General features: G+C 50.1%; 1 protein-coding gene across 3 annotated transcripts in view; it reads left to right on the top strand.

Moving 5' to 3' along the window:
• LOC119955646 (tau-tubulin kinase 2-like) overlaps positions 1–15,125 on the top strand; it is a 355,242-nt gene that overhangs the window by 270,096 nt on the left and 70,021 nt on the right. For all 3 annotated transcript variants that reach the window (XM_038782088.1, XM_038782072.1, XM_038782081.1), the window contains exons 12-13: positions 101–312; positions 12,633–13,080. In XM_038782088.1, coding sequence (XP_038638016.1) covers positions 101–312; positions 12,633–13,080 — 660 coding nt within the window. The remainder of the gene's footprint in view (positions 1–100; positions 313–12,632; positions 13,081–15,125) is intronic.

Genomic DNA, 15,125 nt, shown 5'->3' with positions numbered 1-15,125 from the left:
GCAGACTCAATTGGCAGAAGGGCCTCTTCTGTGCTGTATTATTCTGTGATTTCCCAGTGACAGATGCAGTAAATCACTTTCTTTTCTTTTGGAAATACAGGGTGTTACAGAGGATGAGAACACCCAGGGTGCCAGAAACGGGCCTCAAAACGGGCCGAGCCTGGGCTCCCCAGTGAAGGTGCGTTCTGAGACTTTGCAACCAGACCGCGATGCCCCATTGTTAAGAAAGCTGAGGTCCATACACAGCTTTGAGTTTGAAAAGCGTCTCACTTTAGAGACCAAGCCCAGCACTGATAAATTCTTGGAAGCTTGGTAAGTGTAACTTTGTTCTGTTCTGGCTTGACTAGTTTTGCTACAAGTATTTACCAAAAGGAGAGAAATTGGGAATATATTGTATTTTTTCTTAACACTGCTGATTTCTAAATGGAAAAAAATGTGTTTCTTCGGAGTTCAGATTAATTTATGAAAAAGATATGAATCTTAAATTAAAATCTTTGTTGTCCAGATGCAGAGAATTAACATTTTGGCAGGTCCCATCTTTACTATAGATATACAGCAGGATTTTCTGACCCCCCCACCGGGTCGGAGAATCCCGGGGGGGGGGGGGGGGGGCTGTTGGCAGCGCCCCCCGCGGCAATTCACCGTGCCGGCGAATTCTGCACTTTCGGGGGCTGTTGACGCCGGAGTGGTTCGCGCCGGTTTTCCCGCCAGCATGGGGACTTAGTCCAGCGAAAGCAGAATCCTGCCCATAATATTTTTGAAATAGCTACAAACTCATTGTGTAGTTTAGAAATTGGAACATTTTGGTTTTGAAACTGCTTTGTTCCATTGTTTTCTGTTTAATAGGCAGAATAAGGCAGCAAAACATGATCAAGAAAACAATATATTTAATTTTCAAATGTTTATTGCGCATCAAAGACATACCATTTAAGGCCTCATTCCCATCAGAACTATTGTGGTGTTTCTGTCTACATACCACAGTGGCCCCGTTTATTTCAATGGAGCTCCCAATTTCAGACCACCCTGGAGCTGATCCAGAGTTACTCTGCCACTGGCGTGCAAGCTAGCAGTTAGCTATGGCAGCCTTTGAGAGAAAGGAGGGCTTCCATTTATGTACCACGATTCACAACCTCAGGATGTACCAAAGGGCTCCACATCCAATGAAGTACTTTTGAAGTGCTGTTGGAGGAATAATATTGTATTGTAATATTGGGCTGGATTTTAAGCATTGTTCAGTTAGTATAGAGGGTGACAGTACATAAAGAAAAATAACTGTACTCGCCGAAGGAAACTGCTATAAAATGCTTGTTTTGTTAAAACAGTCAAATAAGGTAACTAGAGGTGAAAATTTTCTATATATTGTGTTTATTCTCATTGTATTTTTGATGACTACTTTTAATTCTTGAGAAAATGCCAAGTCTATAGAACTGGCTGGATATAGAACTGGGTAGGTCATAGAAGACCGAGGATAGCAGTGGAAGGGTGCTTTTCTTAATGGAAGGCTGAGACTAGTGGTGTTCCACAGGAATCCGTGTTGGGACCTTTGTAGTACAGTAGTCCCCCGTTATACCGCGCTCCGCAATACCGTGGTTCGCGATATACCGCGGGGGGGTTTATGGACCCCAACTGTCAGTTGTGTCAATTTCAGCAGCCGGCTCACTTTGATCCGGAGAAGGAAGCTGCTCTCACTGAAATAATCAGCCGGCCGCTGAAATTGACACTGCCCGCTGCTCTCTCCCTCCAATCCAACTTTTAAGTTTTAATGTTTCTGATTGGAGGGAGAGAGCAGCCGGCAGTGTCAATTTCAGCGGCCAGCTGATTGTTTCAGTGAGAGAGCAGCTTCCCTCTCCGGATCAAAGTGAGCCGGCCGCTGAAATTGACACTGCCCGCTGCTCTCTACCTCCAATCAGAAACATTAAAACTTAAAAGTTGGATTGGAGGTAGAGAGCAGCGGGCAGTGTCAATTTCAGCGGCCGGCTCACTTTGATCCGGAGAAAAAAGCTGCTCTCTCACTGAAACAATCAGCTGGCTGCTGAAATTGACACAGCCGAGGGGGGGGGGGTGTTGGGGGGGGGGGGGGGGGGGGGGAAGAGGGGGGGGGGGTGTTGGGGGGGGGGGAAGAAGAGGGGGGGGGGGGTGTTGGGGGGGGGGGAGAAGAGGGGGGGGCGGGTGTTGGGGGGGGAGAAGAGGGGGGCGGGTGTTGGGGGGGAGAAGAGGGGGGGCGGGTGTTGGGGGGAGAAGAGGGGGGCGGGCGTTGGGGTGGGGAGAAGAGGGGGGGCGGGTGGTGGGGGAGGGGGGGAGAAGAGGGGGGGGCGGGTGTTGGGGGAGGGGGGGAGAAGAGGGGGGGGCGGGTGTTGGGGGAGGGGGGGAGAAGAGGGGGGGCGGGTATTGGGGGAGAAGAGGGGGGGCGGGTGTTGGGGGAGGGGGGGAGAAGAGGGGGGGCGGGTGTTGGGGGAGGGGGGAGAAGAGGGGGGGGCGGGTGTTGGGGGAGGGGGGAGAAGAGGGGGGGCGGGTGTTGGGGGAGGGGGGAGAAGAGGGGGGGCGGGTGTTGGGGGGGGGCGGGTGTTGGGGGGGGGGGCGGGTGTTGGGGGAGGGGGGCGGGTGTTGGGGGAGGGGGGGGCGGGTGTTGGGGGAGGGGGGGGCGGGTGGTGGGGGAGGGGGGGGCGGGTGTTGGGGGAGGGGGGGGGCGGGTGTTGGGGGAGGGGGGGGGGGTGTTGGGGGAGGGGGGGGCGGGGGTTGGGGGAGGGGGGGGCGGGGGTTGGGGGAGGGGGGGGCGGGGGTTGGGGGGGGGGGGGCGGGTGTTGGGGAGGGAGGGGCGGGTGTTGGGGAGGGGGGGGCGGGTGTTGGGGGAGGGGGGCGGGTGTTGGGGGAGTGGGGGCGGGTGTTGGGGGGCGGATGTTGGGGGGGGAGAAGAGGGGGGGCGGGTGTTGGGGGAGGGGGGGAGAAGAGGGGGGGCGGGTGTTGGGGGAGGGGGGGAGAAGAGGGGGGGGCGGGTGTTGGGGGAGGGGGGGAGAAGAGGGGGGGGCGGGTGTTGGGGGAGGGGGGGAGAAGAGGGGGGGCGGGTGTTGGGGGAGGGGGGGAGAAGAGGGGGGGGCGGGTGTTGGGGGAGGGGGGAGAAGAGGGGGGGCGGGTGTTGGGGGAGGGGGGGAGAAGAGGGGGGGCGGGTGTTGGGGGGGCGGGTGTTGGGAGGGGGTGCGGGTGTTGGGGGGGAGAAGAGGGGGGGCGGGTGTTGGGGGGGAGAAGAGGAGGGGCGGGTGTTGGGGGGGGGAGAAGAGGGGGCGGGTGTTGGGGGGGGGAGAAGAGGGGGGCGGGTGTTGGGGGGGAGAAGAGGGGGGCGGGTGTTGAGGGGGGGCGGGTGTTGAGGGGGGGCGGGTGTTGGGGAGAAGAGGGGGGGGCGGGTGTTGGGGAGAAGAGGGGGGGTGGGTGTTGAGGGGCGGCGGGTGTTGGGGGGGAGAAGAGGGGGGCAGCGGGTGTTGGGGGAGAGGGGGGGGCCGGGTGTGGGGGGGAGTGGAGGGGGGGGGGGGCGGGTGTGGGGGAGAACCCCTGCGGGTGTTGGGGGGAGACCCCCCTGCGGGTGTTGGGGGGAGACCCCCCTGCGGGTGTTGGGGGGAGACCCCCCTGCGGGTGTTGGGGGAGAGAGGAGGGCCCTGCGGGTGTTGGGGGAGAGAGGAGGGCCCTGCGGGTGTTGGGGGAGAGAGGAGGGCCCTGCCGGTGTTGGGGGAGAGAGGAGGGCCCTGCGGGTGTTGGGGGACGGGGGAGGAGAGGGGGGGAGCGGGCGAGCTGGAGGGTGTGGGGAGGGGGCGAGCCGGAGGGTGTGGGGGAGAGGGGGCGAGCCGGAGGGTGTGGGGGGAGAGGGGGCGAGCCGGAGGGTGTGGGGGGAGAGGGGTCTAGTTGGAGGATGTGGGGGGAGAGGGGGCGAGCCGGAGTGTGTGTGGGGAGAGGGGGGCGAGCCGGAGGGTGTGGGGGGAGAGGGGGCGAGCCGGAGGGTATGGGGGGAGAGGGGGCGAGCCGGAGGGTGTGGGGGGAGAGGGGGCGAGCCGGAGGGTGTGGGGGAGAGAGGGGTCTAGTTGGAGGATGTGGGGGGAGAGGGGGCGAGCCGGAGGAAAAAAAAAAGAAATTGACACTGCCGGCTGCTCTCTCCCTCCAATCAGAAACATTAAAACTTAAAAGTTGGATTGGAGGGAGAGAGCAGCCGGCAGTGTCAATTTCAGCGGCCGGCTGATTTCAGTGAGAGCAGCTTCCTTCTCCGGATCAAAGTGAGCCGGCCGATGAAATTTTAATTGGATCCACGATGGGGGTTTTAAATTTATTTAAAAATCTATGCTAGCGCTTCCCATTGTGAGTCTACAGGGGTCTGACCTCTTCCCCCGCCCCCCGTAGACTCACAATGGGAAGCGCTAGCATAGATTTTTAAATAAATTTAAAACCCCCATCATGGATATCCGCGGCTCGGATACAACGCGGGTTGGGGTCTTGGACCCCAACACCCACGTTATAAAGGGGGACTACTTGTATATATAAATGGTTTGGAGGAAAATGTAGCTGGTCTGATTAGTAAGTTTGTGGACAACACAAAGGTTGGTGAAGATACGGATAGTAAAGAGGATTGTGAGGATACAACGGGATATAGATCGGTTGGAGACATGCGTGGAGAAATGGCAGATGAAGTTTAATCCGGACAAATGTGAGGTAATGCATTTTGGAAGGTCTAATGCAGGCGGGAATTACACAGTAAATGGCAAAACTCTTAACAGTATTTACAGGTAGAGAGATCTGGTTGTACAGGTCCGCAGGCCACAGAGTGGCAATGCAGGTGGATAAGGTAGTCAAGAAGGCATACGGCATGCTTGTCTTCATTGGCCAAGGCATTGAGTTTAAAAATTGGCAAGTTATGCAGCAGCTATACAGAATCATAGTTGGGCCTCATTTGGAATATTGTGTACAATTCTGGTTGTACACTACCAGAAGGATGTGGACGCTTTGGAGAGAGTACAGAAGAGTTGCCAGGATGTTGCCTGGTCTGGAGCGTATTAGCTGTGAGGAGAGGTTGGATAAACTCTGATTGCTTTCACTGGAACAATGGAGGTTGAGGGGTGACCTGATAGAGGTTTTTAAAATTATGGGGCATGGACAGAGTGAATAGTCAGATGCTTTTTCCCAGGGTGGAAGAGTCGATTACTAGGGAACATAGGTTTAAAGTGCGAGAGGCAAAGTTTAAAGGGGATGTGCGAGGCTATTTTCTTTACACACAGGGTGGTGAGTGTCTGGAACATGCTGCTGGGGGAGGTGGTGAAGCACATATGATAGCAACGCTTAAGACGCTTCTTGACAAATAGAGAGGAATAGAGGGATACGGGCCCGGAAGTGCAGAAGGTTTTAGTTCAGACAGGCATTATGATTGGTGCAGGCTTGGTGGGCCAAAGGGCCTGTCCCTGTCTTGGACTGTTCTTTGTATTCTGTTCATTGAATTGCACTTAATTATCATTCTGAGTATTCCTGCTTTTCTATTCATTAATTAATATTTTGGGCACCACAGGGAGACCACACCATTTTGAGCAATAAAGACACATTATCAGAAAATTGGGGGGGAGAGAGAGCACAGGGGCAATGGGACGTGGTGCAAGTTGGAATACCGGCAGCAAAAGTTTGCATGAACAGATTCACAGAGACTGGAAGGTGGGAGGCTGGCCAGAAGAGTAACAGAATTGGAATTGTTAGCCTGGAAGTGACAAAAGCGTGGATGCACTTTCACTTTAAAGCAGTGATGGTAGATTTTTAAAAAACTGTCATGTCCTTGTCACATGACTAAGACAGTACCTCAGGGGACATTAATGGCTGATTTAGCCACATATCTAAAAGTCCAGTGGATAATTGTCTGTCCAGCTGGAGTATATTGTTAAACTAGAGTGATGCAGATGTAATGAAGTTAGTGCAGTTGCTTGTTGGTAGTGAGATTTTTAAAATAGAGCCTGTATCAAAAAGCCAAAAGCATTGCTCTCTTTCTCTGCTTCAGATATTTATTGAATTTTCCCTTTCATAAGCAATGGCCTTTGTTTCAGCTACTTCTTGTAGCATGCAATGACTGCACATGTTTCAACTGCTCTCTCCATAATTAAATTTCTTTTAGTTCCTCCCCTTGCTCTCCTAGTCACAATTTAAATTAATGACGGCTCATCATGGACACCTCCCTCAGCAACCTCCGTTTCCTATTCACCTTTTAAAAATATATATTGAAGAGTTTTAATTTATAACAAACAAATAAAATGCACCATAATGTGGAAAGCTGATATTACAAAGTAAATATTAGAAAATGCAGAACCAACTATACAAAAACATCCAGCAAAGAAACACCCTTCCCCTGACAATGAGAACTCACCCCCTCTCCTCCTCTCCCTCCTAACAGTTGATGGTGATTAGCTCTTTAAAGTAGGAAATGAATGGACACCACCTCGGGTAGAACCTTTCAATCGACCCCCAATGGTGTACTTGACCTTCTCTAGATGTAGAAACTCCATGAGGTCACCCAACCAGACCGAGGCACTGGTTCGGAAACCGGGGAAAAGTACAATATTCAATAATCGCTGCACGTAATTGTCGACATTTAGTGAAACCTGTCTGGTTTTCCGCTATCATCTCCGGAAAACATGGCTCCAAATGCAGCACCAACACTGTAGCTATCAATTTGGCGTCAACATTTAGGAGAGATATGGGTCTATAAGAATCACACTCCATGGGATTTTGAATGAGGGATATAGAAGCCTGAGAGAGGGTAGGGGCAAGGACCATCATGACGAGGAATTGCTAACCATGTCCACTATCAATGATGTTAATTGTTATATTCTATGGGATCCATTACCCTTCAGAACGGGGCTACAAACTCCTCCCGCCTTTCTCCACCATTGGAAAGGACAACCCATCTAAAAACGCCAACATGACTGCACTTATTCTCTGGGTGCTCTGGCCTCTAGAAGTGCCTGTCAAAGGACGCAAAAACCACATTGACTTCATTCGGGGCGAAAATCAAACTGCCGTCTGAGTTTTTGATTCGTATAATCCCTCAGGAAGCCACCTGCCACCTCAACTGGTGAGAAAGAAGACAGCTGGCCTTCTCCACATACTCATAAAAACATCCCCCTCAAGCACTGGAGTTGACTCACTGCCTTCCCAATGGACTGCCAGTCAAACTGGGCTTGCATCTTCTTCCTATTTGCAAGCAACTCTGGGTAGGATCAGACGAATATTGACCATCCACCTCGATTGCCACCCGTTGCCGTTCAACCCTCATCGTCCTATTTATATGTGCTTTAAAGGAGATTACCTCCCCCCTTACAACCATTTTGAGGGCTTCCCACAGAGGGGAATCTAATGTACTCAATGGCCTTGGGGTGATGACAGTTAGAGTATTCTGCTCTCCGCATCTAGGTTAGGAGGGACCCACCCATTAAGAAGAAGTCAACCCTGGACTAGACTTTATGCACCTGGGAAAAGAATGAGAACTCCTTGTCACTGGATGCAAAACTGTCACAGGCCTGCCCTCCCCCCAGTGATTCCTTTAAAGGCCAAGAGCACCTTGGCCATCCCCAAGAGAGCAAATGACCTACCTCCTCTAGCTGGTGTGTATCTGGGTGAGGAATGGAAGACAACGTTCTTTTAACCAATGTCACATCGTCCCAGTTCGGCATGTAGAAATTCACGAGAACCACTGATGTACCCGCTAGAGACCCAGTGACCATTACAAATCTGCCACTGGGATCCACTACGATCTCAGTGGAACGGGCCCGTCCATCAAAGCCCGAATGGAACATTTGGCTCAGCCATCCCTTCCGCAGTCTGGCCTGATTCCATATCCGCAAATAGACCTCCTGCAGAAACACCAAATCAGTTTTTAGGTTCTTCAAGTGAGCAAAACATCTCCAGCTTTAAACCAGGCCACCCAATGCCTTTTATGTTCCAGGTGACCAGCCGGATTGGAGGCCTCTTAGCTCTCCTCATCCCTGAGTTAGTCATTTCCACCACCAAGGGCCGCCAGGTTCTTACTCATGAAAAACGGGCCCACCCAAAATGGCTGCCAAAACCACCCAGCACCATCAGCAAACTAGCCCCACCCCCAACTAACACCAGGGCCGGCTCAAGGCACCGGCAACTCGGGCAGTCGCCCGGGGCGCCATGTGCTGGGGGGCGCCAGAGACTCGGGCCCGCGCATGCGCAGTTGGGCCGGTGCCAACCAGCGCATGCGCGATGGCCGCCCTCCCCCAAGTCGCCCCCCCCCCCCCCCCGGTCCGCCCCGCTCGGTCCGCCCCCCCCTGGGACCGCCCCCCCCCTCGGGTCCGCCCCCCCCCTCAGCCCCGCCCCTCGCCCCCCCCCCCCCCCCCCCCCCCCCCCCCCCCCCCCCCCCCCCCCCCCCCCCCCCCCCCCCCCCCCCCCCCAAGGGCGCCGAAGTTCAGCTTGCCCGGGGCGCCAGCAACCCTAGGGCCGGCGCTGACTAACACCTCTCCTAAATGTGCATATTAATTCTCAATAAAAAAACAAATCCCAACCCCAACTATTTACAAATGCACCAAGTGCTAATTGAACCACCTGAGACTAGTTCAACAGCTGCAGCTCTCTCTTCTCTTCTTCCCCCCCCCCCCCCCCCCCCCCCCCCCCCCCCCCCCCCCCCCAGGATAAAACTCTGAGGATAAAACGAGCCTCGGGCAGTGTGGTAGCACAGTGGTTAGCACAGTTGCTTCACTCCTCCAGGGTCCCAGGTTCGATTCCCGGCTTGGGTCACTGTGTGGAGTCTACATGTTCTCCTGCTGTCTGCGTGGGTTTTCCCCGGATGCGCTGGTTTCCTCCTACAATCCAAAGATGTGCAGGTTAGGTGGATTGGCCATGCTAAATTGCTCTTGGGTTGGATGGGGTTACTGGTTTACATAGAATTTACAGTGCAGAAGGAGGTCATTCGGCCCATCGAGTCTGCACCGGCTCCTGGAAAGAGCATCCTACCCAAGGTTAACACCTCCACCCTATCCCCATAACCCAGTTACCCCACCCCATACTAAGGGCAACTTTGGACACTAGGGGCAATTTATCATGGCCAATCCACCTAACCTGCACATCTTTGGACTGTGGGAGGAAACCGGAGCACCCGGAGGAAACCCACACACGGGGAGGATGTGCAGACTCCGCACAGACAGTGACCCAAGCCGGAATCGAACCTGGGACGCTGGAGCTGTGAAGCGATTGTGCTATCCACAGTGCAACCATACTGGCTTTACGGGGATAGGATGGAGGTGTGGGCTTAAGTGCCTCTTTCCAGGAGCCTCTGTAGACTTGATGGGCCGAATGGCCTCCTGCACTGTAAATTCTATGATGCGCTCAATACCAATATCCCCGCAAGACTAAGTTCCCAATTGGAGGAATATAACTCCAAGTATAGTACAAAAGACAAAAAAATAATCAACCCTTTTCATAGGAGTCAACTCTTTCTCTCTATTCACCTTTCTCCCATCCCCCCCCCCAACCAAGCCGTACATGAAGCAAAAATCGAAGAGAAAAAGATAAGAGTTTTGCCTTCAAACAACAACAATTATATATCGCATACCCCAATATTAGGGGTGGGATAGCTTGATTTTCGTTTTGGATAATGCTCGGCGCAACATTGAGGGTCGAAGGGCCTGTTCTGTGCTGCACTGTTCTATGTACTCTCAACCTACAGTAGTCAAAAGCCAAACAGAACATTAATTTGAATCAAGTCCATGTTTCTTGATGAAGGCGTCCTTCTCCTCCGATGTATCAAAGTGGAAGTCCCTTGACTCGCACATGACCCGCAGCCTCATCGGGTACACCACCCTGAACCGAATTCCTTTCTTGTACAAGGAGGCCTTACTCTTGTTGAAGGCCCCCCGCTTTCTCACCAGCTCTACTCTCGCGACCAGCTATATACACTGCCTTCCCACCTCCAATCCCGATGATCGTTTGCCCATTTCAGGACCCGTTCTTTCCCCTGAAAACTGTGGAAGCGCACTATCATTGTACGTGGTGGCTCGTTCGGGTGGAGTTTCTGCTGAAGGGTCCGGTGAGCTGTATCCAATTCCGGGAGAGGGGTACCCATCATTTTCCCGAACATTCTAGCAAGGTATGCAGTTGGGTTCGGGCCCTCTAATCCTTCCGGCAAACCCACCACTCTGAGGTTTGCCTCCCAGCTCGGTTTTCAATGTCATCGGCTTTACCCTTCAGCCTCCTATTTTCAGCAGCCACCACCATTATTTCAGCTTCTAGTGAGGCAAGCTGTTTCCTGTGACTTGTCAGTGTTCTTTCTATGCTTTTGATCACCTCGCCATGTTTACCGCAGTTTTTTCTAGTTTCACCCAGACATTGCCCAGTGACTTACATTATTTTTCTTCATCCACCTCCGCTCCTTCACAAAGTGGGCATCAAATTCGTTAGCTAGCATACTGGCCAGCATGCCTGCGATGATCAGGGAGGCTGCCGTCTCCAATGCAGCCTCCGCCATTTTGTCCCTGAGTGAGCTGCTCCATGCCTCCAAATCTGTCGATGAATGTCTTTTTGTAGGTTGCTTGTGCTATTTCTTCTTCATTGCAGTGGGTTAGAGATTCTTTGCATTCAATAAAAAATGTTTTGGTGAGTAAAAGTTTCTGAAAAATGCAGGTGAAAAAGGTTCTAAAAAGCGGATCCTGGTGGGAACTGCGATGTGAGTGTCCTCACCACGTGTGACGTCACCGGAAGTCTTGTTTCCGAGTCACTTTTGACAAAGTGTTTTATAACTTTTAAATCCCGTTTTAAATTTCTTCAGTTCTTTTGGTCCCAATGAAAGTTGAAGAGAAACTGAACTGGACCAGCCACATGAATACTGTGACGACAAGAGTAGGCAGAGACTGGGAATTCTGCAGAGATTTGCTCACACCCTGGCTCCCCAAAGCCACCACCACCATCTTACTGTCTCTGTAAGGCACCAGTCATGAGTGTGATGCAATACACTTGTTGGATGAGTGCAGCTCCAACAGCACTCTAGAATCTCGACACCGCCCAGGAAAAAACAGGCAGCCTGATTGGCACCCCATTGAACCATCTTAAATATTCACCTCCTCCACCACTAACACACAGTGGCAGCATGGTGAACTGTTTACAAGAGATACTGCAACAACTAACCAAGGCTCCTTCAATATAGCCTTTAAACCCAAGACCTCTACCACCTAGAAGTACAAGGACAGCAGAAGCTTGAGAGCACCCTGCAGGTTGCAACACCAATCCTTGAATTAGAACTCTATCACTGTACCTTCACTGTCACTGAGTCAAACCCTCAAGTTCTCCCCCCACCCCTAACAGCACTGTGGGTGTTCCTACAACACATGGGCTGCAGTGGTTCAAGACGGTGACTCACCACCATTTTCTTGAGGGCAAGCTGCCTTCTTGATTCCTCTCTGTTCACTTGCCCAAAAAATAAATAATTAGGTTTCTTTTTAATTATTTCAATATTGTCCATCTCAGATGTTTTATTTCTTTGTCAGATATGGAATGTGATTTAATATGTTTTGTCCAGTTCTCTTGGGTGGCATGGTAGCACAGTGGTTAGCACTGTTGCTTCACAGCACCAGGGTCCCAGGTTTGATTCCCGGCTTGGGTCACCGTGCGGAGTCTGCAGGTTCTCCCAGTGTCTGCGTGGGTTTCCTCTGGGTGCTCCGGTTTCCCCTCAAGTCCTGAAAGACGTGCTGTTAGGTCATTTGGATATTCTGAATTCTCCCTCTGTGTACCCGAACAGGCACCAGAATGTGGTGACTAGTGGCTTTTCACAGTAACTTCATTGAAGTGTTAATGTTAGCCTACTTGTGACAGAATATTATCTGCTGCAAATTAATTCCAAAATATGAATGTATACCTATTATATTGAAGGGGACCTGAAATATTTCTACCCACTGAATCAATATGGAGTTATTTTGTTAGAATTCTCAATTTCCGCCACACAAGGTTGTAAAAGAAATATTATTGAAATAAATTGTCATATTTCTTAAATGTCAAGCCACTAACCAACCACCATCCTCTTAACTGAGAATTTTCTGAGTTTGGAAACCGGTGGCACAGTGGTTAGCATTGCTGCCGACGGCTCTGAGGACCCGGGTTCAAATCCCGGCCCGGGGTCACTGTGTGGAGTTTGCACATTCTCCCCGTGTCTGCGTGGGCTTTGCCCCCACAACCCAAAGATGTGCAGGATAGGTGGATTGGCCACGCTAAATTGTCCCTTAATTGGAAAATAAAAATAATTGGGTATTCTAAATTTGAAACAAAATGAGTATGGAAACCCTTTAATGTGCCTTGTTCCCATTTAAGATTTCAGTTTTAAACAAAATCTAATGAGATGTTTTTTAAAAATTAGAAAACTACATAATTAGTTAATATTGTATTCCACTCATATGAGTTGTCAGAAAAAGTATTGTGAATAAATAAGAAGTTTGACTAATAGTCGGAATTAATTTTAATAGCTAATGCCTTTTTTGTAAGCTATAATGTCTTTGTTGTTCAGGTTTAATGGAAGAAATCTGACAAATAACAAAGATCCAGCCTGCACTATTTGGATTTATTTATTCGCAATATTTATTTATAAGCCTGTTAACTATATACATTTTTATATCCAGCTCCACTAAGGCTCAGGAAGACTTGGGCTTGTTGAAGGATGTTGCTGCGACACAACCTCCGAAGGCCTCAGCTGCTGCTCGTACCAACAGAGTATGGCACTTTGATGAGGAGTACATCCCAGACTATTCAAAGCATGTCTCTGTGGAATCTCCTGTGCATGGTGATGCTGTCATTAGCAACGGATTTGTAGCGGTCAATTTAAGCTCCTGCAGGCAGGAGGTTGACTCCAAGGAGTGGGTCATTGTGGATAAGGACCGTGACCTTCAAGATTTCAGGACTGATGGTGGTCAGGGCCAGAAATTGACCAGCCCATCTGGACGAACAGATGATGAGGAGCCAGATGTCTTAGCAGAAGATCCTCCTCAAGAGGAAAGATTAAAGTTGGAAGCAGCCGTTCCAAGCGAAAAGATGGGACATCCACGATCTCCAGAAACAGGAAGAGAACAGGTACCCACTAGTGAAAAGTGTGGCTTTAGAAGCACATGTTTATGTAATTGCTGAATTGTACTATTCAATGAGAGTTGTTAGTGAACTACCATAGATTAATAATGTGAATCTGTTGAAAATGCAGTCTGGGAAACATGTACAATTACAATAAAGATTTTTTTTTCCCAAAGTATCTTTGGATGCAGTCTGAAAGGACTGAAACTAATTTGCCCCATCCCATCTGTCTGTCTGTCTGTCTCTGCCATTGTGTCCAGTGTGAAAATGAAAATCGCTTATTGTCACAAGTAGGCTTCAAGTGAAGTTACTGTGAAAAGCCGCTATTCGCCACATGTGTTGGATTACAGCAATAGACTCTCATTGGTTGAATCCAATGTCATACTCTTTGGAGGCTTAAAATTCAGCATGAATTTTAATTGTTTCTAAAAATCACATTTGTTTTAATGAGGAGAAAACTGATCAGTATTTCTTGTTGCTGTTTTTGATGGAAGGATTTATGGAAAGGCAGTTGGGGTGTAGATGTTTAGAACTTTAAAATTGACAGTGCATGACAGGTAGGAAAGGCCATAAAATGGCAAAGGAGGATTTGGGATTTTATGCGTGGAATTTGACTATAGAAGTAGGAAGCAAGCTAATTTTCTGACCCAACTGATGCAGTGTGTGGTTGGAATGTTGTGTGCATTTCTGAACATATCATTAGAGGAAGGATATTGGAGCCACGGAAAACAACAGCTAAGATTCACTAGAATTATGTCAGAGATTTCAGGTTATGGTTACAAAATAATTTTGGTTCTCTGTGATATAGGTGGTTAAGGGGTAGTGAATAGAGGTTCTCACAATAATGAAAACATTTGAGAGGGTGAGAGTTTAAATGCATTCAAATGCTTTACTATGAGTAGGTACTGAGGCAGATAATTTAAAGTGCAGCACTTGATAAAGAAAATGTACTAACTTGCATCCCCATAGTGTCTTTCATTTTGTAAAATAATTTGTTATCAATTACTTTTGAATGTATTCAATGACCCGGCCTCCGCAGACCTATGTTGTAGAGAATCTCATCTCTATCTTAAATGGAAGACCCTTTATTCTGAAGCTGTGCCCCAGGTTTTAGATTCTTGCACTAAGAGGAGTTTCTTTTCAGCATCTACCCTGCAAATATTCTGATGAAGGACCATCTCAACTTGAAACATGACTTCTGTTTGTCACTATAGATAATAATCTTTTATTAATGTCACAAGTAGGCATACATAAACCCTGCAATGAGGTCACTGTGAATATCCCCTAGTTGCCACACTCCGGCAACTGTTTGGGTACACCAGAGGGAGAATTCAGAATGTCCAATTGACCTAAAAAGCATGTCTTTCGGGACTTGTGGGAGGAAACCCACGCAGACATGGGGAAAATCTACGCGCACACTGCACACAGCAGACTCTGCACACAGTGACCCAAGCCGGGTCCCCACACCTCCACCCTATGCCCACACCTCCACCCTATGCCCACACCTACACGCTATCCCCGTAACCCCACCTAACCTTTTTCGTACACGAAGGGCAATTTAGTATAGCCAATCCACCTAACCAGCACATTCTTGGACTGTGGGAGGAAACCGGGGCACCTGGAAGAAATCCATGCAAACATTGGGAGAACGTGCAGACTCCACACAGACCGTGACCCAAGCTGGGAATTGAACCAGGGATCCTGGAGCTGTGAAGCAATTATGCTAACCACTGTGCTACCGTGCTGCCCCAAGATTAAGATCACTTTACATTTCTTCTCAATCCCAATGAGTATTCATTTACCCGTACACGACTCTTCTTCATATGGCAATTTTACATGCCAGGATCAAACTACTGAACCTTCTCTGAATTGCCTCCAATGCAGGTGTATCCCCCTTAAACGTGAAAAGCAAAATGATGCGCAGCATCTCACCAATGCCTTCCACAGTTGCAGCATGGGACTTGTATATTCCAACCACTTGCAATAAATGTCAACAATCTATTTGGCTTGCTAGTTGCTTGCTGCACGTGCATGCTAAATTTGTGATTCAT

This window comes from Scyliorhinus canicula, chromosome 2 (assembly GCF_902713615.1).
Source record: "Scyliorhinus canicula chromosome 2, sScyCan1.1, whole genome shotgun sequence".
NCBI classification, from domain to species: Eukaryota; Metazoa; Chordata; class Chondrichthyes; order Carcharhiniformes; family Scyliorhinidae; genus Scyliorhinus; species Scyliorhinus canicula.
Note: the sequence above shows the minus strand (reverse complement) of the source record. Positions and strands in the feature narration are given on the sequence as shown.